This window comes from Mauremys mutica, chromosome 20, assembly GCF_020497125.1.
Source record: "Mauremys mutica isolate MM-2020 ecotype Southern chromosome 20, ASM2049712v1, whole genome shotgun sequence".
NCBI classification, from domain to species: Eukaryota; Metazoa; Chordata; order Testudines; family Geoemydidae; genus Mauremys; species Mauremys mutica.
Genome location: NC_059091.1, coordinates 18,314,010 through 18,340,338, shown reverse-complemented (window position 1 = coordinate 18,340,338; position 26,329 = coordinate 18,314,010). Strand labels below are relative to the sequence as shown.

General features: G+C 52.0%; 1 protein-coding gene across 4 annotated transcripts in view; it reads left to right on the top strand.

The window, feature by feature from the left end:
• MAP2K7 (mitogen-activated protein kinase kinase 7) overlaps positions 1 to 26,329 on the top strand; it is a 69,027-nt gene that overhangs the window by 37,004 nt on the left and 5,694 nt on the right. For 2 of the 4 annotated variants that reach the window (XM_044994614.1, XM_044994615.1), the window contains exons 11-14: positions 3,849 to 3,894; positions 6,525 to 6,658; positions 24,901 to 25,017; positions 25,876 to 26,054. In XM_044994614.1, coding sequence (XP_044850549.1) covers positions 3,849 to 3,894; positions 6,525 to 6,658; positions 24,901 to 25,017; positions 25,876 to 26,054 — 476 coding nt within the window. Of the gene's footprint in view, positions 1 to 3,848; positions 3,895 to 6,524; positions 7,560 to 24,900; positions 25,018 to 25,875; positions 26,055 to 26,329 lie in introns of those variants that run through there. The other 2 variants (XM_044994616.1, XM_044994617.1) reach the window with 2 other exon arrangements.

Here is a 26,329-nt window from a genome sequence, read left to right as displayed (position 1 = left end):
CGTGCAAAGTGCTGTACGGATCTGTGCTGTAAGGGTCCATGTCAGCAGTTAGCTCAGGGTGGAGCTGTTGCCTTCCCAAACCCGAGGTCACACTCCCTAACCCGTGTGCAGGGCTGAAGCCTGGCAGAGCAGTGTCGCCAGCCTGGGGCATGGCCCTTCCCAGCACTGGGGGAGCGCGGGCACCTGGGGTTAAGGCTCTCATTAAAGATGCTAATCACCAGTTGTACCCACTAGAGCAGTGGCTCTCAACCTTTCAAGACTACTGGACCCCTTTCAGGCGGCTGATTTGTCTTGCGTACCCCGAGTTTCACCTCACTTAAAAACTACTTGCTTATAAATCAGACATGAAAATACAAGTGTCACAGCCGCACTACTACTGAAAAACTGCTCGCTTTGCCATGTCCCCCATATCATGGTTATCCCAAGAAAATAAAAACCAGCAGGATCTTATTCAGGGAGATAAGGCGATATGCCACATTTATTGTGAATACAGGTCCCAAGATCCCATCTCAGACAAGCCCAAGCAAAGACTGTGGAAGTTACAGGGTGGAAGCACTTGGTGCACAGGGATTTTTTACGCTGATGTCAGAAGTACGAGCTGAACGGCTGGTTCTGAGGGCCAGCTGTGTTCATCTCGGCAAGGGTGTAATGAACAGGCTGGTGTGTATGTGCACCATGTACCTCTTGTGGTTCCTCTGGCTGTCCTGGGCCTTACACTGCTAACAGCAGAGATTCTCCGTTAACTCAGGCATCACAGCCTAGTGCTTTGGTGCAGGCGACGGGGGTTCTGCCGCAGCTGAGAAGCTCTCCAAGGCTGCTGTGTGCAGCACAGGGGCACATGGCAGTTCCAGCTGGCAGTGGGACTGTCACAACAGAGCAGCACCTCCCTGGGTTATTCCTTCGCCATCCCAGTGAGCTGTTCAGTGCAGTGTAGAACAGGGTCAGATAGAAGCTGGCCACTGCCATTTGAAATCCATGAGAGTGACAGGGGCTGTGAAAGACCTGAGTCTCCAGACCCCTCAGCTGGAATTCCAGCCTGGGACTCCTCAGTTCCCGCGGGAGTGCCAGGGGTGCTCTCTGCCATGTGGGGCTCTAGGAGGCTTTCCCTCCTTGCCACCGCCATGCAGTTGTGTCAGGGTCAAAGGTCAGTCAACAGCCAAGGGACAGAGGTCAGTGCTGCGTGCGGCAAAGGCCCCGGCATGGTCCTGGCCCTGCGAGTGACCTGAGCTGTGCCCCGTGGGTGTGTGTCAGTGCGATGTTCAGCCAGGCCTCCCAAGAGCCAGAGCTGGGCGGCTCAGCGTGCTGGCTTGTCAACAGGGAAATGCTTACATTCCAAACCCCCTCTAGTGCAGTGGTTCTCAACCAGGGGGGGGTGTACCCCGGGGGTCGCACAGGGTCTTCTAGATGTTTGCCTAGTTTTACAACAAGCAACATAAAGAGCACTAGGAAAGTCAGTACAAACTACAATTTCAAACACCCAATATGTTTATACTGCTCTATACACTGTACACTGAAATGTAAGTACAATATTTCTCTGTCAATTGGTGTATTTTATAATTATGTTGGACTAGATTGATAACTGGTATATTTCTGATATGGGAAACGTGACTCCACAGCAGACCCCAGAATTTGGCCTGAGCATTAGAAAGAAATATGTTTCTCAGCCACCCTGCTGAGTCTGTGTTGATTGAAATTGCCTGTCAGTTTTACAAGGTCAGTGTTAATTGTAGAAGCACATCCAGAGACTAAGAGATTGTTCTAAAACTAACAAGATAACAGCTGTTCCTTTATGGCTTAGTACAACTTTGTTTTCCTGAACTCCAGAATAAGATTTGTGAACCCCCTACTCTTGCACGCTTATCTGGTTTGTTTCCTTTTAGATGTAACAAGTGGGATGAATAGACGTATTGAAGTCTGCCATGTCCCACTGATTTTAGAATGGTTCTGTTAAAGGATGAGTCCGTGATACAGTGCAGATGTGACAGGATACACATTGGAGTGTGAGTGTATGTGTGATTGAATGAGGAATGAAAGATTAAAGATTGAGGTGCCAGCCTTAAAATAAGACCATTTGGCTGAAGAACACAGTGAATGAGATAGCCCGATAACCCTGAGAGCATACTTGCTCCAAGAACAAGATGATAACATTCCAGCATTGTTGTGCCATCTGTGTGATTGACTGTCACTTCAAACGTGAGAACAGTCATTGATTACCACTTCAAACGTGAGAACAGCACGACAAGGCAAATACACGAGGATGGATCCCTATAAGAACAGACACTGCAAACCACCTTCCAGGAGCATCAGATGTGAATCTGACAAGGCCCTGCTCCCTTCTCGTGTCCAGGCCACCTGGCCAGTGGCTTGGCACGAGCAACTCTAAGGCTGGTAACTGTGATAACAACCTTGCAGAACCTGCATGTGTATGAATGAATGTGAAATTGAATGGAATCTTACAGCTACTGCTTACTATGTCATTCCCAAATCCAGAATTCTCTCCCGAGGGCAACAGGCCCCTCAGTGACTGCAGCACCCCCTCCTCATATGGGAGTTTTTTCATGGGGATTGAAATGGGCTCCTCCCTGCCACCAGCTGAGCTGGACAAGGGTCTGAATGGTTTAATGCAGGGGTGGCGCCTGCAGGGGCATCTAAATGTGCCCCACTTCCTGGCCGGTGGTCGAGCATCCACTGAAATGCCGCCGGAATTCGGCGGCATTTCGGCGGATGCTCGACCGCCGCCAGGGTCCGCCAGACGAAAAGGCTGGGGACCACTGGTTTAATGGCAGAACACAGCCGAACTGTTCGACTCCACCTCAAGGCTCGGATTGGGAATATCTTGCTGTATTATTCCCTGATTGTTCTAAATTTACATATACACTGAAAATACGGCTTTACTTGGTGTTTGCATATGTGTTTTCTTTCTTTGATGTAGGAATTAGATGCAGTGCTCCTGTCAGCTAATTTCTTAGTTATCATCTGTAAAAAAACCTAGAGTGCCTAGGTAGCCCCTGGAATCATGGTTAAAGTCCTCCCCTCCCCCCAATCTGAAATGATGCCCCGGCCGCTGGACGCTCTAGGCTCGCCCCTCCTTGCCTTACCGTTCAGGCCCTCGGTGCGACTGCCTTCCAGGAGCCTGGGCATGCTCAGCACTGGGCTCTGGGAGGGCCCAGCCTCCTCAGCACACACAAGGCGCCTGGGACTGGTACATCTGGTCAGACCGACTGGCAGTGACTCTTCCTAGCCAGATGCTTGGTCCGGGGTTAAAGCACTTGCCTAGGCCCTAGGACCCCCAGGTTCAAATCCCTGCTCTGTCCCAGCCTCCCTTGAGTGAGGCTCTGGGCCTGCCCTGCATGATGGGGTAAGAACACTTCCTTCCTCCGGGGGGAGGGGGAGGATAAATGTGTGAAAAGGATTGTGAGGTGCCCGGCTAAGCACTGGGCCTGGAGGAGGTGACGTCTCTGTACATCCGCACTGAACCCCGGCCTGTCCTGTTTGCAGGACGCGGTTAGCTCCCTAATTCCCAGGTTCTTGGGCACTCGGCCTCGTAAGCTGCTCGGTCCCCCTCTCTACCACCAGGCCATTGAGCAGCAAAGCCTGCACCGCCTGGCTGGCCACAGGCGAGGCGCCTCCCAAGGGAAATAGCAGAAACCTAAGTGCTCGGGACAGTTCTGGGCTGGTGGGAAAGGCCTGGGTGCTCGGGAGCTCTCACAATCACTCCGGTGATAAGGGACAAAACAAGTTTCTTGAGCTTGACTGACCCCTCGTGGCTGAGGTTATTGATGGTCCGAAGCCCAGAGGGTTGCGCGTGGAGATGGCCAAGACTCTATGTGTGTTTTCTCTCTTTTTAGCCTTACTAAAGATCACAGGAAGAGACCAAAGTACAACAAGCTACTTGTGAGTATCTGACACAGAAATCCAACCTCCCGTCTCCTCGAGCTGTGGGGAGAAACACCTCAAATAAGACCCCCGCTGCGATCCCCCTGCCCCATTTCATGCTGTACCAGGGTGAGCCTAGCAGCAGTGATACCACTTACTGCACACAGGGCTGGGGGAGGCCCTGTGGGTTGCAGGGAGATCTCAGCCAGCCGTCAGGCTGCAGTGCATCAGTCGCTCTGTTTAAACACTTGCACCACTGCAGCGCCTCTACATCAAGCTGAATAAGCAGCAAATATGAAATTTAGTATTTTCCACTTTGAGTGAGTGGGGTCTAATGGTTAGAGTAGGGGGTTGGGAGTCAGGACTCCTGGGTTCTAATCCCAGCTCTGGCAGGGGTGGGCAAGCTTTTTGGGCCGAGGGCCATATCTGGGTGGGGAAATTGTATGCAGGGCTGGGGCAGGGGGTTGGGGTGCAGGAGGGAGTACAGGGTGTGGAAGGGGGTGCAGTGTGCAGGAAGGGCTCAGTGCAAGGGATTGGGGCAGAGGAAGGGTGCGGGGTGTATAAGGGGGCTCAGGGCAGGGAGTTGGGGTGCAGGAGGGGTGCGAGGTGCAGGCAGGTGGCTCAGGGCAAGGGATTGGGGCAGAGGAGGTGTGCAGGGGGTTGGGGTGCGGGGCGTACAAGGGGGCTCAGGGCAGGGAGTTGGGGTTCAGGAGGGGTGCGGGGTGCAGGCAGGGGGCTTAGGGCAGGGAGTTGAGGGGTGGGGTACAGGAGGGGTTTGGGCTCCAGCCCGACGCCGCTTACCTCAAGGGGCTCCGGGGTGGCAGTGGTGCACACCGGGGCCAGGGTAGGCTCCCTGCACGCCTGCCCTGGCCCCGGCCCCGGCCCCGGCCCCGGCCTTGACCCCGCGCCGCTCTAGGAAGCGCTGCGGCCCCTGGGGGAGGCGGGGCGGAGGGCTCTGCATGCGCTGCCCTTGCTGCACCTCCAGGTACCTTCCCTGAAGCTCCTATTGGCTAGGGTTCCCCATTCCCGGCCAATGGGAGCTGCGGGGGGCGGTGCCTGGAGGCAAAGTGGCGCGGGTCTAGTAGTTAAAGATGGGGGATGGGAAGTCAGGATCCCTGGGTTCTATTCCTGATGTGGGGAGAGGAGTGCAGTTAGGGCTGGGGGGGCTGGGAATTGGGACTCCTGGCTTCTGTCCCCAGCTCTGGGAAGGGAGTGGGGTCTAGTGGTTAGAACAGGGGGCTGAGAGTCCTGAGTTCTGTTCCCACTTCTCCCACTGAGTTTTTGTAATGCCTTGGGCCAAGCGTGTTCTCTTTGCCTTGGTGTTACTCATATTTTAGTTCTTTTTCTTTAACATGAAGTCCCCCTCCTCTCTCCACTGTGCAGTCCTGCTTCCCTCCCCCCCCAAACCCGCCTACCCCCACATACTCACTCAGAGCTACTGCCCACTACAGTGCTGCAAAGCTCATTGCAGAGAGGAGCACTGGCAGATGGCAGTGTTCTGCATGTCCTCAAGTGGTGTGCGTGGCTGCGTGTCCTTGATTACATGTCTCTAAGGGCGGGGGGAGCATCTGTGTTTGTCCCCCTGATTCCATCTCCTGTAAGGAGGACTTGTGTGTTTTTGACTCTCTCTCCCCCAAGCGGTTTGTGTCTCCGTGAGTCCATTCCCCCATGGGGTGTGTGTGTGTGTCCCTCACTCCTTCCTCCCCCCATGGTGTGTGTGTGTGTGTGTGTGTGTGCGCGTGTCTCCGTGAGTCCATTCCCCCATGGCGTGTGTGTGCGTGTCTCTGTGAGTCCATTCCCCCATGGGGTGTGTGTGTGTGTCCCTCACTCCTTCCTCCCCCCATGGTGTGTGTGTGTGTGTGTGTGTGCGCGTCTCCGTGAGTCCATTCCCCCATAGGGTGTGTGTGTGTGTGTCTCTGTGAGTCCATTCCCCCCATAGGGTGTGTGTGTGCGTGTGTGTGTGTGTGCGCGTCTCCGTGAGTCCATCTCCCCCATGGCATGTGTGTGTGTGTGTGTGTGTCTCTGTGAGTCCATTCCCCCCATAGGGTGTGTGTGTGCGTGTGTGTGTGTGTGCGCGTCTCCGTGAGTCCATCTCCCCCATGGCATGTGTGTGTGTGTGTGCGTGTCTCTGAGAGTCCATCTCCCCCATGGTGTGTGTGTGTGTGTGTGCACGTCTCCGTGAGTCCATTCCCCCATAGGGTGTGTGTGTGCGTGTCTCTGTGAGTCCATCTCCCCCATGGCATGTGTGTGTGTGTGTGCACGTCTCCGTGAGTCCATTCCCCCATAGGGTGTGTGTGTGCGTGTCTCTGTGAGTCCATCTCCCCCATGGCATGTGTGTGTGTGTGTGTCTCTGTGAGTCCATTCCCCCATAGGGTGTGTGTGTGCGTGTCTCTGAGAGTCCATCTCCCCCATGGCGTGTGTGTGTGTGTGTCTCTGTGAGTCCATTCCCCCCATAGGGGGTGTGTGAGTGTGTGTGTCCCTCACTCCTTCTTCCCCCCATGGAGTGTGAGTGTGTGTCTCCATGCTGCTAGCGGGCTGTGTCCCTCCTCCAGCCCTGTCCCCCCAAGATGCTGTGTTCCCCCCAGCTCCCCACCATCTCCCGTTCCTATGGGTGTTTATGCTCAGGGTCCCTCTGGCTTCCCTTCCAGGAACACAACTTCATCAAGCGTTACGAGACACTGGAAGTGGACGTGGCGTCTTGGTTCAAAGACGTCATGGCCAAGACAGAGTCGCCCCGCACGAGCAGCATCCTCAGCCAGCACCACCTGCCTTTCTTCACCAGGTAGCCACACGGCCAAAATGACGAGCCAGGGAGGGGGCCATGCCAGCGAGAGCTTACGGCCGGTCACCGCCACAGGGTGGGGATGGGGAGGAGACCCATGGCAGCCGCCCCCCCCACACCTTTGCAAAGCAACTCTTCTGAGGCTTGGTTGAACCGTTCATTTCACCCGCCCTCCTCGCTCTCTCCTCCAGTGTCGTCAGGGGAAGTGGGAGGTTGGTTGTTTTCTCTGGAGTGTGGGTTTATTGCTTCCCTTCCGCTAGAGTCCTTGTGTCTCGGGCACCAGCGAGCCGAAGAAGACAAGTCCCTCTCTATCTCTGTCCCATGTCCCCGGGATGGGAAGACTCTTTCCAACTTGGCTCTGCATCTCCAGCTGGGTGAGAGAAGGCCCTTTCCACCCCGGCCCTGCATCTCCAGCTGCTCGAGAGCCTGCAGCCCAGCCAGATGAGAGAAGGCCTGTTCCAGTCCTGGCCCTGCATCTCCAGCTGGATGAGAGATGCTCCCTTCCAGACGGGTCCTATGTCTCGAGCCAGACGAGAGGCCTGTTCCAGTCCTGGCCCTGCATCGCTGGCTGGGCGCGAGAAGCCTGTTTCCAGCCCTGGCTTGCGCCGCCAGCTGGAGAAGAGAGGACTCTTCCCAACCCGGTCCCGCAACCTCCTTCAGACAAGCAGGCTCTGCTGGGAACCTCATACTTCCCTTGGCCCTGAGGGGCGGCACATCACCCGTTTATGCCTCTCTTTTCACCCCTCCTGCCCCCCAAGAAACTTGGGGAATGGGGAAGGGAGGCTGGGACCCTCACTCACGCACTGTGAACAAAGACACACACATTTTTTTTTACTACTTATTTATTAAGTTTGGACTCTGCGGGGCTGCGGGCTCCCTGCCATGCCCGTCCGCCAGCCATCTGCGTTGTTGTTTTATGTCTCTTACTTTTCTCTCGTGTTTTGGGATTGTATCAGGGGAGGGAAGTGGTGGGGGAGGGGGCACCCGGGGTGTGCGGCTTCAGACTTCACCTAGGAGCTCAGCCCTTGCTCTCTTTTCTGTTAATTTTATTTTTCCTTGGGGGCGGGGCAGGGGTGGGGCAGGGGATTATTCTCGCCGGAAGCAGCTCAGCTGAAGTGATTTATGCTGATGATTTTTTTTTTTTAATTCTGTTTTTGATCTCAGGGGTTTTCCTGTTTCCTTTATTTTATTTTTTTTGCCCCCCTTGGAGTGAGAACAAAAGTTTTTTGTTTTTCTTCTGTCCGTGGCTTTGTATTTACCAAAGTGATCACTGGGCTGCTGAGCATTGGGAGAACATGGCTGCATGTTAGTTTTCTTTTGCTATTTAAAAGGAGGGCGTGAAAGTGGAAAAAAAAAAAAAAAGAAATGAATTCTAGGGGTCAAAAACAAGTGTTTGCAGCCTGCAATCTCCTCCGACCGCGGCAGCTGCGGAGTTGTAAAAATCAAAGACACTAATGAAACTTGAAGTTGTTCTTTTCCCACCTCCTCCTTCCTTTCAGTCTTGTCAGAGCCCTGGGTTTATTCAGGCTTGTCCTCAGCTGGTGTGAAGGGCATAGCGGCCACCAGTGGCACGGTGTTGGTTCAGCACAGCTGCTGTAAGCTCCTGTCTGGCTTTGCCGGAGCTAGGCAGGTGTATGCCAGCAGATGTGAATCAGTGCAGCCATGCTTGACATCGGCTGGAGGAGGTCAGCCTGGCTCCACCAGTCTCCTCCTGGCTCCACCAGTCTCCTCGGTTTACATTTGCTGAGGATTCGGCTGATAATTGGTAGCATGTCACCTCTTTGGAAGCCTGGGGGTGTCTTGGGGGAGGGGGGTCAGAGCTTTTTGGGGGGGGTTGTTGATTGATTGATTTTTCACGTTCATTCTGATTCGCTGGGGACAGCAGGTGCCCTCAGCAGCTTTGGGAAGCAGGAGGTGGGGAGCGTAATCCTGAAAGCCTGTGGGATGAGGTCCAGTCTCCAACCTCCCTTGACTCAGCCTCCGAATGAGACCGTGCAGCTCACAGGGGCTGCGGTTGACATTCAGCCCATTTTTAGCAGAGATTTCGTTTTTTTGCCTCCAGAAGGACTTGTGTTTGCTTCCTCTCCCAGCCGGAGGGGAATGTGGCATGGGCTCCTCTCCAGGCTTTTTGGGTTAGGCTCACCATTTCGTAGCTCCGGGCAGGATTGGGCTCTGCACTGCCCTTGCTGCCGCTCTGACCATGCCCCAGGTGCTCAGACCCTACCATGATGGGTAAGTTGCTTTACAAATCCCAACCAAAAAATAGTGACCCGAAGAAGGTCAGGTGCCAAGCAGATTTGGGCTGCAAGGTTCGTTGAGATCCTGAGTCCAGTGGCAGCTGAGAACCATATTGCACTGTTGGCCCCATTCCTCCAGTCCAGCAATAGACAGAAACCTCCTAGCAAGGGGGCCCAGGCTGCAGGGTGGCAGCACCCATCTTGCCAGGCCAGGTGTTTTCTATCCAGCACACTGAAACCACTCAATGGCCATAGTTCTCAGAAAGGTAGGTGGAGCCTGGGTGGGTGGAAACATGGACACAGCTGCCTGGCAGTGCCTTGCACAATGCTCTGTTCTGCCCTGGGTGAGGCGGACCTGGGATAGCAGTTAAGCATCTGGGTAAAGGAAAGTGTGTATATTGGGTGGGTATGGGATTGCTGGTCTGGCTCTGCTGGTCCGGGGCAGGAGGTTGGGCACAGAGACCAGCAAAGTGCCTGCTTTATCTCGGGCATCAGCAACGCAACATTCTGCTGTCCCCACAAGGTCAGCAGGATAGGGAGCTAGGAAGGATCTTCAAACCCAAATGCAAGTTCTGGCACAATACACCCCAGAGCCCCTCTTTCCCCACAAACAAGAGCTGGATGGGAGAGACACCCCCACACTAACGTGGCAGCAAGGAAACCCGTCAGACTGTTGGGATGGGAGGAAGAGGAGCCCCTCTGCCTTATGGAGCAGGGGCATGTCTCCTTTTCGGGTCTCCAGGGAGAGCTTACAGCTGTTTGAATCATCAGTGGTGGATGGCTGTTAATAAAACAGAGGAGGAGTGGAGAGCAGCTGGCACAGGGAATGAGGGGAGCCCTCAGCTTCTGGCACATGAAGCAAAATCAGGCTGTCAAAGAAGCTGTAAACGCAGTGCAAGATACCATGTGTGGCAATTTCTGGCTGGCTTTCAAGATTCTCTGAAGATTAGCCCTGGCCCAAGCCCTCCTTTGCCACCACCTCCCATCTCTTCACAAAGGGCTCAGTGAAGACTTCCCGTGGAACCCATCAGCCACAGCCATTCCACCGCTCTGAGGAGCTGGGGCCTCTGGCCTGGCATTGCAGAAAAGCATGGCACTGCCAAGCCAGCTCTACTCCATCCTTGCAAAGAAAATAGCCCTTGTGAGGTGTTAAGGGAGTTGCTGGTGTTGAATTTGGTCCTGCCAGTCTATTTTCCCTCGCATCTCTCCTGCTAAGAGTCACCATTGCCACCAATCACTGCAGTGGACCTTTGCGAGAGCATCCAGCAGCTAGATCAATACAGTTTAACTCATCGTCACAATGCGGCTGGCATGGAATTTCCTAGCTGCAGATGGAAATTATGGGACCAGCTGTATCCTCAGGAATCTAAGTCCTAGGAGCTATAAATTTTAGCTTGTTCTGTTTCTAAGTGTGGAAGAGGCCCTCAGTCCAAACAGGGAGACTTTTGTTCCAGTGTAGATGCAGAATAGACTCAACAGGGTCCCAACTCTACTGCTCTGTGCTAGGCCCAGGGCGAAAGGAGAGAGGCCTCTGGTGGCACTTGGAGAAGCTGCTGCAGATTGGTGTAGTGGTGCCTTACAAGACGTAAAGGGAACTAGTTCTCTAGCCTCAAGGACTTGCAGTCTAAGGAAGACAAGACAGATGGGGATGAGACATGGGATGACAGTGAAAGAGGGGCAAGGAGAGAGCATTGTTGAGGGAAAAGGAAAGAGAGAGGATTTCCAGCACAGAAGGTCGGAGGGGTTTGTTACTGTAAATAGGAAGGTGCGGGGAGGCTGTTGGTGAACTTGGAAGCAAAGTATGTTGGGGATGGCGGTGGGTTTTAGGGGTGCTTTGGTTTGGAGGCGGAACAGGTAGCGCTGGATCTGCAGTCTCAGCTTAGTGAGGAAATTTCAAAAGTTGAAGCGCAAACTAGGCCAGAGAGGATTGTGCAAAAGGGAGATTAAACCCGGGCAGGGAGCATAGTCTTGTAGGGGAACCCAGCAGGTCCCCAGTAGGAAGCTATGGAATGTAAAGCCATGTTTTACCCTCCACGGGTTGGGAGGCACTTGTGCCTTGCTCCAACTCTTGGCCCAGTGTCAGTCAGTGACAATCAAACCACTTATTTACCTCGGCAGTTGATGTTTCAAGTCGTGGGTTTGAGTGACAGAAGAGAGCGTTAAGTACGGAACTCAGTATAGCTATTTGGCCAGTGGCCGTCACTCCCTGGCATTAGCATGTTCCAGGGACTCCCAGGAAGGTTATTGGTACACACTGGCTGTGCCTGCCCCTGGAGCTACCTTTCCATATGATGCACATAACATCTTCCATGCCATTTGCCACATGCACCCAAGAAACCCAAGCAAAGGCCACTCTGCAAAGGGGATGCATTTGTTTTTGATGTCAGGAGAAAGCTGTTGAGGGTGTTGCCAAGTGGGAGAGCATGAAAAGGAGAGAAGAGGATTGTCATGGACCAGGCAGGACATGTTGACTGGAGGTCCATCTACGGTGGAACTGGAGTGGCCTGGATGGGCCTTTGTAGCAGAAGAGGTGGAGTTTTACAATGCAAATATCCTCCGGAGAATCCAGCAGGTTATCCACACACGATGACCACTGAAGGGAAGGTGTAAAAAGCTCAGTCTCGTTAACTTAACGAAAAGAAAGTTAAAAGGTGACTGACCATGGTCTATAAGTGCCATCTCAGGGAGCAGATTTCTCAGAACAGAGGGCTCTTTAATGTAGCAGGCAAAGGCAGAATGAGAGAGAACGGCTGGGAGCTGAAGAATTCCAAGTGGAAATCAAGGCCCAACTTTTTAACAGTGATGGGGATTAACCAGTAGAACAGCTTGCCAAGGGCTGAGATAAATGCTCCATCACTTGGAGTCTCTAATTGCAGGCTGGATGTCCATCTAAAAGACACACTCAAGCCCAACCACAAGTTAGTGGACTGGATGCAGGAATCCCTGGGTGAGGCTCTGCCGGATGGTCTGATGATCTGATGGTCCCATCTTGCCCTATAGTCTATGAATAGCCAAAAGGGAAGTAGATTGCAAATGGGCGAGGATCGGGAGGCCCAGCACGCAGCCTTCCACTGGTTCAGTGGGGATTTGCTGCAGCTTGGCAAGGCACGTTGGGCTGGGTGGAGAGCAGAGGTGACAATCAGAGGTTTGGGTTAGAACGCCGAGTGAAATGCAGCCCGTACAGGGCAGAGCAGCGGGGACGGAATGTATCTTTGGATGGTAGGATAAAGTGGAGATGGTGAGCAGAAGTAGAGAAGGGATTAGTGGAGAAGTAATTGTAGTTGACTCTTGGGGAAATGGTTTAAAATGCGTTAGCAGGAAGTTGCCACAGAATAGTGTTAGTGGCTGGAATCTGGCTCTTCTTTGGCACATTCAACTAGCGATACCCTCTGGCATGGCTGATCGTCTCCAGATCCAGCATTTAGGAATTCTGTGCCTGTGTATCTAATGAAGCATCTAGGCGGATGCTATGGCAGAGAGCTTTTTGGTGGGATCCAAGCAGTACCATGAACAGCAGAGCAGCAAACACTGTCGGTGCTGCAAAATCATCCCTCAAGGAACCTCAAGACGCCGCAAGAGGCTGTAAACCCCTCACCAGGCAAGCTTCGAATTTGACAGCCACTCAGAGAACAGCCACCTGATCTGATGAGGCAGAGGTTTTCAGGTTGGTTTCTTGTTGCTGTTCAAACCCCTCTTGCTCTGTTTAACAGCCACAGCAGTGGGTGGGCTCTACCCGACAGATGCTGATGGTCAATATTCATTTACCAGACAGCCCAAGAAGTCTTCAACACAGTGACATTAGGCGTGCAAGGATTCGATTGTATGTGAATTTCAGCCGACAGAGAGCCAGAGTCCACTACTCTCAACTCTTAATGTTCAAAAAACATGGATCAGGCCCTTCAAAATCATGAGATAAGTTTAAAAATCAGATTATCATTTTGGGTTTCTTTTCATTTACCTTCTGGCTTTTGAGCCTTTGGGGAGGGTCTCACTTTCAAGCTTTTCTAGGGCTAAAAATGCCTAAAAAAGTGGAGATTCTCATGTAATCACAGGACTCCAGGAGCTGGGGGCTTTAAGATATCAAATATTGCAAAAAAAATACGGGACTTGACAACACTGACCTGATCCTCAGCTACTGTAAATCAGCGTCACTATTGACTTCACTGGAGTGATGCTGATTTGCACCAGTGGGGGATCTGGCCCCATTGACTCTAATGGAATGATGGCCATTTACCCCAGCTGGAGATTTTCCTCATTGACTGCAGTGGAGCGACACCAGTGTACACCAGCCGGGATCTGGCGGAATCTGTCTCTGATTTTTAACTACTAAGAGTCAGATTTTTTTCATGTGCGCAGCTCCCCCAAACCAGGCCCAAGTCTTCATCAGAGCACCTGTGTAGGCACTTACCTGACATGACCACTTGTTCCATGGATGCTGTTGGGTGATGAGACCTTTGGAAAATCCAGATGTTTCATTTCAGTGCTGACATGAGAGCTGAGCTCTTTTGAAAGGAGCCCCTTGGCTCTCAGGTTCGGGGCCCTGTTTTGCTAGACGCTGCACAGACACATTGTGAGAGATGGTCCCTGCCCCGAAGACCTTACAGTCTAAATAGCCAAAAGGTGGGTGGGGAGACTGAGGGCCAAGGACATCCAGCAGGTCAGTGAGAGAGCCAGGAGTAGAACCCAGACCTCCTGAACCCCACTCCAGTGCCCCGATTAGAATCTGACCCTTCCAGCTCTACCCTTGGGGCTGACCCTGCCTCACTGACGTGTGTGATTTCAATGGGGCTGTTCATATGGGCCTCTCTGCCGCAGAGCAGTTCAATGCATGCTTGGATCTGGCTGGTTTTGGGCGCTGCAGGGCTCTGCTGAACTGGTGTCTTGAGTGAGGGTTGCTAGATCAAAGCAGTTATTGGCTAAATGCTGAGACTGGATTGGATCCAGGATTTTTGAAAGGCATCACAGTTTTGTACCGGCAGGGGTTTGCGAAAGTACTGGCTTCCAATGAGGGGTTGTAACCTCAGAGTTTGCAAAATTGTTTCCAGTTGTCTTAGAATCTCTGACCGGTAGGGGACGCAGTCCCACCCCCTTTCACTTCAGCTGAGATCAGGCCCTGCCTCTTAAGGGGAAACAGCCCCACTTTTCACTCAATGTTTCTGACATTCCCACAGTGATATAACCTAGATTGAACACAGACCCCATGGGTAGGGATGGGGTGGCCGAGAAAGACTTTTTCAATAGTTTAAACGTTGGGATGTTTTTTCAAGGAGAAGAATAATTGCCAGGATGGTTGCAGGGGGAAGAGGGAGGGTAGAAAAATGCAGTTTTATTGCATTTTTTTAACTTATTTTTTTATGTTTTAAGTTAGAACAAATCTCTGTTAATATTATTTTAATCCGGGTGGTTAAGTGTTTTTTAATCGCAGACCTGACATCTGCTCTTATTATTTTATTATATTTTTTCTGTGTGCGCGTGGGGTGTGTGTGTGTGTGTGTGTGTGTGTGGGCAGGTGTGTGCATGCATTCAACTGGGGATTTTAAAGAAAACAAAAAACAAACAAAAAAATTCATGCCAAAGGTAGGGCAGAGAATAGCTGGATAGACAATTATATTCTAGACATTAGCATTTCACTATATTATCTATATATGATATTATATTATTATTATTATTATAAATTCGCATGTTAAAAACTAATAGGCGTAACTTCTGTCTTATATGGAAAGAGACTTTAGCTTTTGATCGCTTGTACATTCGGTCGCTCATCTGTCTTGATCCTTGGAGAGCTGACCTGAATCTAATAAGCTTTAGTAGTTTCACCAAGGTGGGGCTACTGGCTTTGTATCTTTTAGTAGCCACCAAAAAAATGGAAAAGAAAAAACCTTGGGTGCAATTTTCAAAAGCACCTAAATAACCCAGGAGCCTAAGTCTTATTTTCAAAAGTGATTTCGGCACTTAGAGGCCTTGTCGTCATTGAAGGTCAATGGGCTCCTAAGGCGCTTTTGAAAGTTGAACCCGTTGTCTTTTCAAAAGGTGTCATTTGGCCAAAGTTGAGCAGAGAGGTCTGGAAGCAGAGTGACTGGCAGTCCTAGATCACGACAGCAAAAATCAGTTCAGGGTACGGGGGGCACCACCAATCTGTGTCTTTAAGTTTCTTGCAGAGCTGGCCGATTCTTGCATCGAAATCCACCCTTTAACGTTAACGTTACAGCTGTACCAGGATTCTCACTGGCTGGCTGTTTAGCTTTAAGTTTGCTCAAATATCCCTTTGCCCTTCCCTCTTCACTCTCAGTAATTGCAGGAAATCAAAACCTTACAGATTATTTATTGGCTGTCAGAAACTTTTTGCTTGTGTTTTATGTGTCCTTTAAATGTATTGTATTTTTTTTTAAAATCTTCCCCCTTTACTTTTTGTGGGGTAAATTGATATTTATCTCGCTCTCTCTAGAGAGAACGAGATAAATATCAATATACCCAGATATATATGCTGAGATATATATTTTGCTTAGAGCTGGTATGTGGCGTGAGGAATAGGTCGGTGGAATTTTATTGAGGGGAATTGAGCATCCAAAAACTCGGGAGAGAGATTTCCTCTCTCATGTGATTTGGCAGCTCTACAGATAAAGTCAGATGGTTTCTTTGTATTCTCTCACTGTGCAGTGACATTTTAAAGAAATGATTATCATAGCTGGGAGCCAAAAATCTTTGCCCCTTAAAAGATTTTCCTAGAGCGCCGTGAATGGATGTGGGGGCGCTTGAATGGAACATGGGATCTGCTTCCTGCCTTGGAAACGCTCTGAGCGGCTTACAGGCTGACTGCTCAGAAGAAGGGGGAGGGGAGGTATCGGGGAGCCAGCCTCCCACTGAGTGGGATGGGCGCTGGGTCTGGCCTGCGGTGAATGAGGGCCGGGAAACAGTGGTAGCAGGTCTAGAGGACAGTAGGGAGGAGCAAGAGTGAGGAAGTGGGAGGAGCTGGGGGGGTTGGGCATGGCCAGGATGTGTGGGAGGGGCCAGAGGAGGAGCAATCCGTGCAATCCACGAGAAGGGTGTCTAGGCAGGGAAATTACGTCCCCAAGCTGGGACTGTAATGAATGCTGAGAGCCAGGATCCAGCATTTAGGCCATGGGAGGGAAGGCGGGGGGTTCTGATGGGTTTCCCCCTTCTTTACTTGAGGCAGGAAACACCCGCTCCCACTTCCATTCTCTGGCAAGCCCAGCATATGTTCAGGGCGTTTTCGGTAGTGTATTTTTTTACGCTGTGATTTAATTTTACACCGGTGTTGAACAAAAGCCATTAAAATAGGGGTTGGGTGGGGTTTTTGGTTTTGTTTTGTTTCATTTTGTAGCATCTAAATGTGTTAGCAATGCCAAAGCATTTAAAGATTTTAATGGGGCGGGGTAAAGAAAGTGGCACCGGGGCATTTTCAGGGCATAGCCTGGTTTATTAAAACTGCCTTGGATTTTGTCCAGTGTAAATTTCTCCACCCTCTTCCCCTCCACCCCCTTGACAGGGTAGGAAGAGTTAAACTGCGCCTCCTGTTGGCCAAGAAGAGGAATGTTCTCAGGTGTGAAGCTGATCTCCTCTTACAGTGCTGGCTTAAGGCCTCAGAATCACAAAAGTCACACTTGACCCCTGTGTGAACTGGGAGTCAGGACTCCCAGGTTCTGTCCCCAGCTCTGGGAGGGGAGTGGGGTCTAGTGGTTAGAGCAAGGGAGCACTAGGAGTCAGGACTCCTGGGTTCTGTTTTGAGCTTTTGGAGGAGAATGGGGTCTAATGGTTAGAGCAGGGAGTGTTGGGAGTCATGACTCTTGGCTTCTATCCCCAGGTCTGGGCTCTAGTGATTGCAGAAGGGAGGAGTAGGAGTCAGGACTCCTGGGTTCTGTTCCAAGCTCTGGGAGGAAAATAGCATAGAGCAGGACGACTGGGAGTCAGGACGACTGGGTTCCTAGGCCTTGTGACGAGATCAGTTTCGCTTTGTGTGTGTGTGTGTGGTTGTTATGATGGTTTGCGATTTGTGCGATGCTGAATTCTTTCCTAAATCCCAGGATCTTGAAGGAGGCAAACTCTCAGTCTGCAGCATTGGGTCGTGCAACATTCATTCCCCTTTTTGCAAATGTTAAGTGTGCTTCATGACTTTCAAAAGGGCGAATCTGCATCAAAGGGGTGGTGGAAGGGCGGAATCTCCTGCACAGATATTGTTAAAAAAGCATCTTTTGCTAAACTTTCCTGTGGAAGGCTGCATCTTCCCTAGCAAACAAGGTGTCTTAACACATGTTAAATAAGATCCCAGCAGCTTATAGTTTTCACACATGTTGGCAGATTGAGGGGGTTGCCTCGACCTTCTGGTTTGTGTGAAAACTACACAGTGCTTTGTCTTCCCTAGGATCTTACATACCATGGAGTAAGAACACACCTAGTTTCTTAGTGAAGACACCGGCCACTGTCAGAAGACAGGGTACTGGGCTAGATGGACCATTGATCTGACCCAGTATGGCCATTCTTATGTTATTAACTGATGGAGCTCATTGGGATAATAGACCTGTGGAGCACCAGTCCCCAGCTTGGAAGGAGCGCGCTCTCCCTTCCGAATCCAGGAATCATGTTGACATTTTCACAAATTGTGTATGTTATTCCTGAGCATGGGCATCTTACCTGGCTCTCCCAAGGTGTCTGCTGTAACTTTACTGGTTCTTAAGTCCCCTTTTCTCCCTCAGTTGTAGTCCAGATGATATGTCAAGGTGCTTGTCCCTCTGCTACCAACCAAGCTGGTCTGGTTAATCTCAATGGGTTTCTTGGATTTAAAATAAAAAAAAAGAAAGAGAACAAAAAACCCACAAAATATTTTAAAAGGAAATTGTTGCTTATTTTAATAGTTTTTTTTACTCTGTTGTTTGTAGAAACCCTCTTAGAAGCTTGAAAATAAAAAAATTCTTTCCCTAAATGGTTGTCTCTTTCCACTCAGCAAATGTCTCCAGTATGAAACCTTCTGTTTCTACAACCTCTTTCTTCCCAAAGTGATTGAATCCATAGGGATCTCCTTGCCTGGCAGTGAAATGCAGCCATGTCTGGGTGAGATGCCCCTACTATTTTAATGGCACACGGTGATGCTCCACAATGGGCAGCCCTGAAATGCAGCCCCCTCTCAGCTGAGATACAGCAGCTGTTTAATGGCACACAGGAATCACTCATGCAGCGCTGAAATGCAGCTGCCTCGGTGTGGGATGCTGCAGCTGTTTAACAGTTGCTTAGCAACCATACGCAAGTCAAAAGGTGAAGAATCATGGCTTGATTCGAAAATGGAAGGGGGTGGGGATTAGGGTGACAGAAGGTAATTTACTCATGTTGGAATTAACCCAGACATCGGGATTAACTAATCTTGAGTAGGATAGCGCCAGGAGCTCCTTACTGACCCTAAGCAAGGACCTTGGTTTTATGTTTCATTGGAAAGACTAAAGCCTGTTTACCAGGGAATTGATAATGTTCTTCCTCTGGGTTTAAAAATAAAACTATCTCTGGAGAGGTTTAGTTGAATTAAAGGTCAGAGCTGATAAAGTGCTAAAACGGAAAACCATTGTTACACAATGTCTGGGGCAGCTACATAGATTTTTGCTACATTTCCAGACATTGTTCCCCTGCCGAGGACCCGCACTGTCCGTTAAAATGACAGCTCTGTTCATGGAACAAACGAATGTTCTGTTACCTGTGAGGGTGGGGCTTCCAACTGATTTGTTTCAAAAATAACTACATGCTAATTAACACAGAAATTGGTGCAAAAATAATCATTTACAGTTTACCTTTCCAGTGACATTTTTGTTTGATTGGTTGGGGGTTTTGGTTTGTGCGGGTGTCTGTGATCAGAGGGATTTAAATGTACATTTTTTACCCTTCTCATGCCTCTTCCTAAAGGGATGGAGGAGCCAGTTGATAGGGCATGGGATTGAGAACCAGGACTCCTGGGTTCTACTCCAGGGTCTGCATCACTGTGCCACTGTAGGTAAGTCACTTCACTGCTCTGTGCTCAGTTTCAGTCTTACCAATCTCAAAAGTTCAAAAAGCATGAGTCAGGCCCTGAAAAATCAGGTGATTGGTTTAAAAATCAAGAGGTGTTGGTTGTGTTTAATAATAAATGTTTGACGGGGGTGATTTGCCTTCTGGGGTTTGAGCCAGCAGGAGGTCATATTTTCAAGCTTTTCTCCTCAACCACAAGGGCCAGAAACTTTTTTTTTAAATGAAAACTGAGATCCTCACTCAATCACCTGGCCTCTGGAGCTGGGGCTTTAAGGAAAGCACCAAATATTGCAAGGATCATGACAAAATCCTGAGAGTTTCAGCACTAGTTTTTAGCATGTTTGGGTCTCTCCAAAGGGGTGAATGGGTCAATTGAGAGAGCCCAAGATTTTGAGGTAAGACTCCTGGGTTCTGTTCCTGGCTCTGCATCACTATGTGGTTATAGGTAAGTGTGCCTCAATTTCTCTCTTGCCGAATTGGGCATGTGCAGGGAATGATGCTGATCTGTCTTGTTAAAGGGAGTTGCTCGGAACTTTAAAAAGCATCCACAGTCGGGGCCAGTTTTCCCCACACGTGGGGGCGCGCAGAACCTGTCCAGAAGTGTCACGTGGGGGGGCTGCTGGGGGCTTGTGCGCACCCTCCATATATCCCACAAAAAGCCCTTTGCAAACAGAGATTCTTTTAAGATTTGCTTGGGTGTCTGCCTCTCACTGTGCCATCAACGGAGGCCTCCCTTGTTAGGCAGCATCGGAGGGGGGGAAACATGCATGTTGTGCAGAAATTGTGGCAACAGGGTGTCAGTTGTCAAGAGCCCTAAGCTTTTAGTCAGTAGCAGCAGCTGCTGAGCAGCACAGGTAGGTGGAGAAGCCTTGAGAGGGGTTTAGCTGAAATGCTTTTTTGCAATGGCTTGTTTTGCTGGAGGAGTTAAATGCAGTCTGTTCATCAGGGCCCGATCCAGCACTGAGTCCCAATCAGGATCAAGTCCTTAAACAGCCCTGGGAAAACATCCATAATTTTAAAATTGTCCCAAACTGTCTGTCTTCCTTCCTAGCTGCAGGCTTCAATGCTGGTGTCCACGTTTTAAAATTGGAGCAGGTGCAGAGAAGAGCCACCAAAGCGATCTGAGCAGTGGAAAATAAGAGTCCGGTTAGCTCACCAAAAAGAAAAGGAAGCGGTGACTTGATTATGTCGTAACCTACTGGGCTCTAATGGGCTCTTCAGTCCAGTGGTGAAAGATAGAACAAGAACCAGTGGCTGGAAATTAAAGCCGAACAAATTCCAAATAGAAATAAGGCAGGTTTTTAACGGGGAGGGAGATTGATCCATGGAACAAACTCCTAAGGGAAGCGGTGGATTCTCCAGCTCCCAAAGTTTTCAGTCCAGACTGGCTGCCTTGCTGGCTGGTGCATTAGCCAAACTCAAGTTCTTGGGCTCAGCGGTAAATGGGTGAAATACGCAATGGGTTCTGCTATACAGGTCAGACCAGATAATGTAACGGTCCTTTCTGGCTTTAACCTCTGTGAATTCTACTTCCTCCATTACCCTGGTAAATTATTTCCCAATCCAGAGGCTTCAGCATCTGTCCTGATGCAGGAAACATAACCATGCCTCAGCCCCTAGGTGAAGCGGCTGCTATGGCTGCGAACAGAGATGGACGGAGCCCTCACTCCCTGTGCTGGATAGTCCTTTTCCCCTCCTACTTCCGTGAGATCTTGAGCTGTTGGACAGGAATGCCCCGAATTTGAGATTTGCCCAGCTGACAGTAGCTGAAGTGTGACACCCCCAGACTTGTTCTAGATGCAGCGGGGCTGGCCTGACTTGGGCAGAGAGATGCACGACAAAAGGGTGTTCCCGTCCAATCCAGGCTCCAGGGGCAGAGGCCAGCTGGTTTCCTTCTCTCCCATCTAGTTCTAACCTCTGTGTCAGTGTGGTTCTGTGCACAGATGAGCCAGCAGAAACGACCCTTTCTAACACCCAGCTGGGCTCCTGCCCATGCCAGATCTGCTGCCTAGAGTGACAAACTGCAGAGCCAATGCAGCTACAGGAGAGTGATCTGGAGTCTGCTCCTGTCAGTTGCCCCTGTGCATTACCCTTGATAGCAATGGGGCCATGCAGGGGTTACTGGGGACATCGGGGGAGGGGGGCAGCACAGGGGTTCCTGAGGATAGAATTGTTAGTGACGGTTCCTGACCCTGCAGGGAAGCTTTTAATAAAAATCCAAGTTTTATTGTTATTCCTGCCAGGTTTGAAAATCCCCTTTGACAAAACAACTTCTGGGGCCTAAAATTAGAAGCAACAGGGTCCAGAGAGCAACAGGAGACAGTGGATGCTAAAGCGCAGGGCTGGGAGTCAGGACTCCTGAGTTCTCTCAGCTCTGGGAGGGCAGGCAGGCGGGTGGATCCAGTGTTTAGAGGCGGAGGGAATAGGCTGGCGGACAGGACTCTGGGAGGGCAGTGTGGTCTAGCAGATTGAGCCAGGGCTCCTGAGTGGGGTGCATGCTGGGGGTCCTAGCAGTGTAGTAATAATTGGGCCTACAAGTTCCCGCTCTTGGGAGCCTAACTGGGAAAGTGGATAAAAGTTCATGAAGTGTCACAACAACCTACAACAACTCAGGCTGATGGGAAAAGCTGCGAAAGGGTGACAGACAGACAGAATTAGTCCAAACAAAAAAGCCTCCTGATACCACTCAAGGACCTTGTTACGATCATGCCCGGTGAACAACGGGAGTGTGGGACCAGACGTCAATGAAGTAAAAATTGGTGTGTCAGAAATCAGGCTTTGTGGGGGAACAAAATCCGGAGGGGATGGGCTAGGCCACCTATGTCTCCCTTTGGGAGTCCTTAAAAAGGATTTTTTTGGGGAAATACGGTTGTGGAAGAGGGAGCCACAGTGCAACAAGTGCTGAGGGGAAGGAGCGAACTTCATTGTCATGGCTGCCACCCCTGCCCGAGATGCACCATGACACGACTGGGCCTTCCTTGTCCTGCTCCTAAGAGATGTCCGGGCCAGAGAGCGTGACCCAGACGACATCGTCACCTGCACTGGCTCCGGCTAAATCCCGACCCCACCTGGGATGTGAGACCATTTCTTCACCTGCCCCCTTCCCCGCCATGTCTTTTTCCTTCCCCATCATCTTCTCTTCCCTCCTTGCGCCTTCTGCCTGAGCCGGCAAAGACTATATTTTGCAACGCTGCTGTGAGTCTGTGGCCAGAGGCAGCTCAAAACAATGCCCTAAACAGCCCAACGCTGGTACAAGTTTGCCAGGTCTCAGAGTGGCTGATCAGTCCCTGCTGTGACTCTGTTTCTCCAGCAGGGAGGTGGCAAGTGAGAGTCAACGCCAGAAGGAGAAGCTGCATCACTTGCGTCTTCTCTCCACTCTTGCATGTGTTTAACGTGCAAATGCATCACCTGCTTTTCTTTCTTTTCTGCGTCTTTAATAAAAGGGCAAAGGGGTGTTTAATGGGCTGTTTGCTGTGGGACTAAGCAGGCTGATGTCTCTGGTTCCCAACCCCCAAAGCTTCATGTCAAACGGGCAGGGTCATGCTAACATCTTTCACTCTTTGGGCCCTTCTATTCCACCTAGATTAACACAACAGCCGTGAGCCAGGGACTGAACCAGGACTCAAGGCTCCTAGTCCCAGCTCTGCCACTGACTGGCAGGGGGACCTCGGCCAAGGCCTTTGGATCCTGTTTCTCATTTTCCTCTCCTGGGGGTCGCACATTCCTGCTTGTTGGGCTGGTGTCAGTGAGCAGGCCCTGGGAGATGCCCTGGGTGGGTGAAGCAGACGCGATAGGCCCAGGCTGCTGGGAAAGGGTGTGAGTTGTTTCATTGTCCTAGCCAGCGATCCATGAAAGCTGCTGCAAATTACCTGTGTTGCACCTTGCAGCCCTCCCCCTCGCCCACGTGTGTGGGTGGCAGCGGGTCACAGCGACCCAGGGTTTGGCTGCATGGGGGTTAGTGCATAGCCCAGAACCCAGCACCTCTCCCACCCTGCCTCATAACTCCACCCACCTCTGGGGCAACCCAAACTCCCCCTTTAGGCAGCTGGTTTTCTTTCTCCTCTTGGCCTCCATCCGGGGCAGGGACAATGGGCGAGATTGGGACCTCCCACCTCCTGGCACTCAACATCTAGGGCGACATGAATGCAACAGGGCTCAGCCTTGCCAGAGGCTCACCTCCTGCTTGCCTGGTTACAGACAGGCAGACGAGTGGAGTTACGCTGGGGAGACCAAGCCTGGGAGTTTGCATCCAGCTCTGGGGTAAGGCACATCAACAGTGGACTGGGGTGTGTGTGTGTGTGTGTGTGTGTCACTTTGTTGTTAAAGAGCATTTCTCTCTGTGTGCCCTACCAGGGGCTGGCATCTTTTTGAGTGTGTGTGTGAGGGGAAGGGGCTGGGATACAGATCTCCTGGGTTCTATGGCCATTTCTGGGAGGAGAAGGTTGGGATCCAGGACTCTTGGGTTCTGTTCCCTTAAAAGCAATCATTGGGAGTCTAACCCCTCCCCTCCCCTCCCCTGCGCTCCGGTAACTTGACCCTGGGGAGTTGTTATTTTTAAACCTCCCATTGAGCCAGATTATTTGTATTCTTCCAATTATTTTTAACTTCCCTGCAGGGAGCAATGAATCCAGCCAGAGCAAAGGGACCCGATGGCCATGGGCTTCTAAGCCCCAGGGACCCACTGCTTCCTGGACTGGCATAAAAGAGCCAAGATCCCTTTGCATCCTGTGCCCACAACCACCTGGAACCCAGGAGTCCTGGCTCCCTGAACCGCCCCCCTCCCAAGCCTCCTTGCTGTTCTGTGATCAACGCTGCTGTGAGGTAAAGGTGCCCCCGGCAGCCTGCTCGTGAGTGGGGTTTGCAATGAACCTGTTCCACGGGTGTTGAATGTGATCCGGGGCTGGATTGGGGTCTGGTCCGTTCCCAACTTTGCATCTGTCCTGGATCCAGCTGGCACCAGATCAGACTGTGTGGCAGTCCCAGAAGAGGTACCCCAGGAGCGAGTCAGGCCCTCGGCATGTCACGGAGGGGCAGAGGTAGCGGGAATGGGGAGGGAAGGGGAATGTTTCTGCATGGAACAAGACTGAAGAGGCACTGGGAGCCAGAACTCCTGGGTTTTATCCCTGGCTCTGGGAAGGGAGTGGGGTCTAGTGGCTAGAGCAGGGGGGCTGGGAGTCCAGATTCCTTAGTTTTTTACCCTACTCTGGAAAGGGACGTGGAGTCTAGTAGTTAGAGCAGGGGGGTTGGGGGCTGGGAGTCCAGATTCCTTGGTTTTTTATCCTGCTCTGGAAAGGGAAGTGGAGTCTAGTGGTTAGAGCAGGGGGGCTGGAAATCAGTGGGACCTTGGGCATATCCCTTACCTGCTCTGTGCCTCAGTTTTCCTATATATAAAATAGCAATAAAGGCAAGAAGCTCCTTGCCTGGGGAGTTGGGAGGTAAAATTAATCTCTGCAAAATGCTCTGAGATGCATCAATCGTGTAGGTAAACCTTCTCCCCCACCCCACCCCAAATTGGGTAATCGGGGGGGGGGAGGGAGTCTGGGAGCAGGTGATGGGGGTTCCCTGCTAAGCAGGAAGAGGTAGTTGGGAGGATAGTGGGACACCCTCCCTAGGGGTCCCATAAAGGTGGAGGTGTCTAAATACCAGGAGGGAAATCTCATTATTGCCCTGTAGCAGCCCCCCTCCCCCGTGCCACTTGGGGGAATACTCCTGGGGGGTGTCCTTGTTTCACATGCCTCCCCCCATCTGGATTCTTGTGGGGGGGAAGGATCCCAGGTCTCAGCCAGGGAGAAATACTGACCCACTCGTGTGGGGATGGGGGATGTACGTGCTGCATCCCAGACACACTGTGAATGACTGGGTCCCTGGATGCCCCCCCTTGCCCTGAAGCCCCATGGCCCCTCCCCAACACAGCCTCCTCTGCCCTGGGTCCCAGAGCCCCCTCCCTCACCCTGGAGCACCCCCGGGACTCACTACAGTTTTCTCTTTCTCCCTGCCCAGGACCAGCTCCCCCATCCCCCCGTCAGATCGGGGAACCCCGCACACCGGGACCGCGGGGGATGGCGGCAGCTTGGAGCCTGATCCTCCTGCTGCTGCTGCTGTGGGGCCAGTCAGCAGGTGGGTGCCAGGGGAATGGGGAAGCTAGTCTGGCCCCACTGGGAGATCGATGGGGGGAGAGGAGGTGTCATCAAATGGTTAATGTGTCCCCCAGTGCCCTGCTTCCCCTCTAACCTAGACCAGTGGGTTTCAAACCTTTTGTACTGGTGACCCCTTTCATGCAGCGAGCCGTGAGTGTCACCCCCTTATAAATTAAAAAGGGGGTAACTGTGAGCCTTGTGGAACTGACAGCTCCCAACCTCCCTGTAACCTGCTGAGGGCTCACGACCCCCAGTTTGGGAACCGCTGCACTAGCCCCCACTCCCCTCCCTGAGCCCGGGGTAGAACCCAGGAGTCCTGACTGCCAGCCCCTATCCTCTAACCATTAGACCGCCCTGCCCTCCCTGAGCTGGGGGTAGAACCCAGGAGTCCTGACTGCCAGCCCCTATCCTCTAACCATTAGACTGCCCTGCCTTCCCTGAGCTGGGGATAGAACCCAGGAGTCTTGGCTGCCAGCCCCTATCCTCTAACCATTAGACTGCCCTGCCCTCCCTGAGCTGGGGATAGAACCCAGGAGTCCTGGCTGCCAGCCCCTATCCTCTAACCATTAGACCGCCCTGCCCTCTCTGAGCCGGGGGTAGAACCCAGGACTCCTGACTGCCAGCCCCTGTCCTCTAACCATTAGACTGCCCTGCCTTCCCTGAGCTGGGGATAGAACCCAGGAGTCCTGGCTGCTGTTGTCCATGAGCTCCAGCTCCCCCCACTCCTTTCATTTCTGGGGGGCAGGAGCTTCCCCTTCCGGGCACAGACCAGCTGCCCCCACTTTGGGCTCCACACTCCTGTCTGGCTCCTGCTGACCGGGCCCTTTCTCCTCTGCAGCCGCCCGGCACTGGGCCCTGTGCCGGCCCGGCCTGCTGTCCGCTCGCCACCCTGTGCTGGGCTTCTGGGAGCAGATCCGTGCAGGCTCGGGCTGCGCCAGCCGGGGGCGCTCAGCCTCGGGCCGGGAGGTGCATGTACTCATCCTACGGGGCCCAGTGGGGAGAATGGGGGCCAGACAGGTAGGTGGGAAGGGGTGACCCTGCCCTGTCCTCTTCCAGCCTCACCCTGGGCCCCCCACCTCAGCCCCATCCTGTGCCCTCTCCCTGCTCTCTACCCCAACTCCACCATCTCACCCCCTGCCCTCCACCCTGCCCCCTTCCGTCTGCCCCACCTTCCTGGTCTCTGTCCTCCACCCTGTGCCCCTCAACCTGCCCCTTCCCTCTGCCCCACCCCCTACCTTCTACCTTGGCCCTTTCACCCCTCCTCACTCCCTGCCCCTACCCTGTACCCCCAC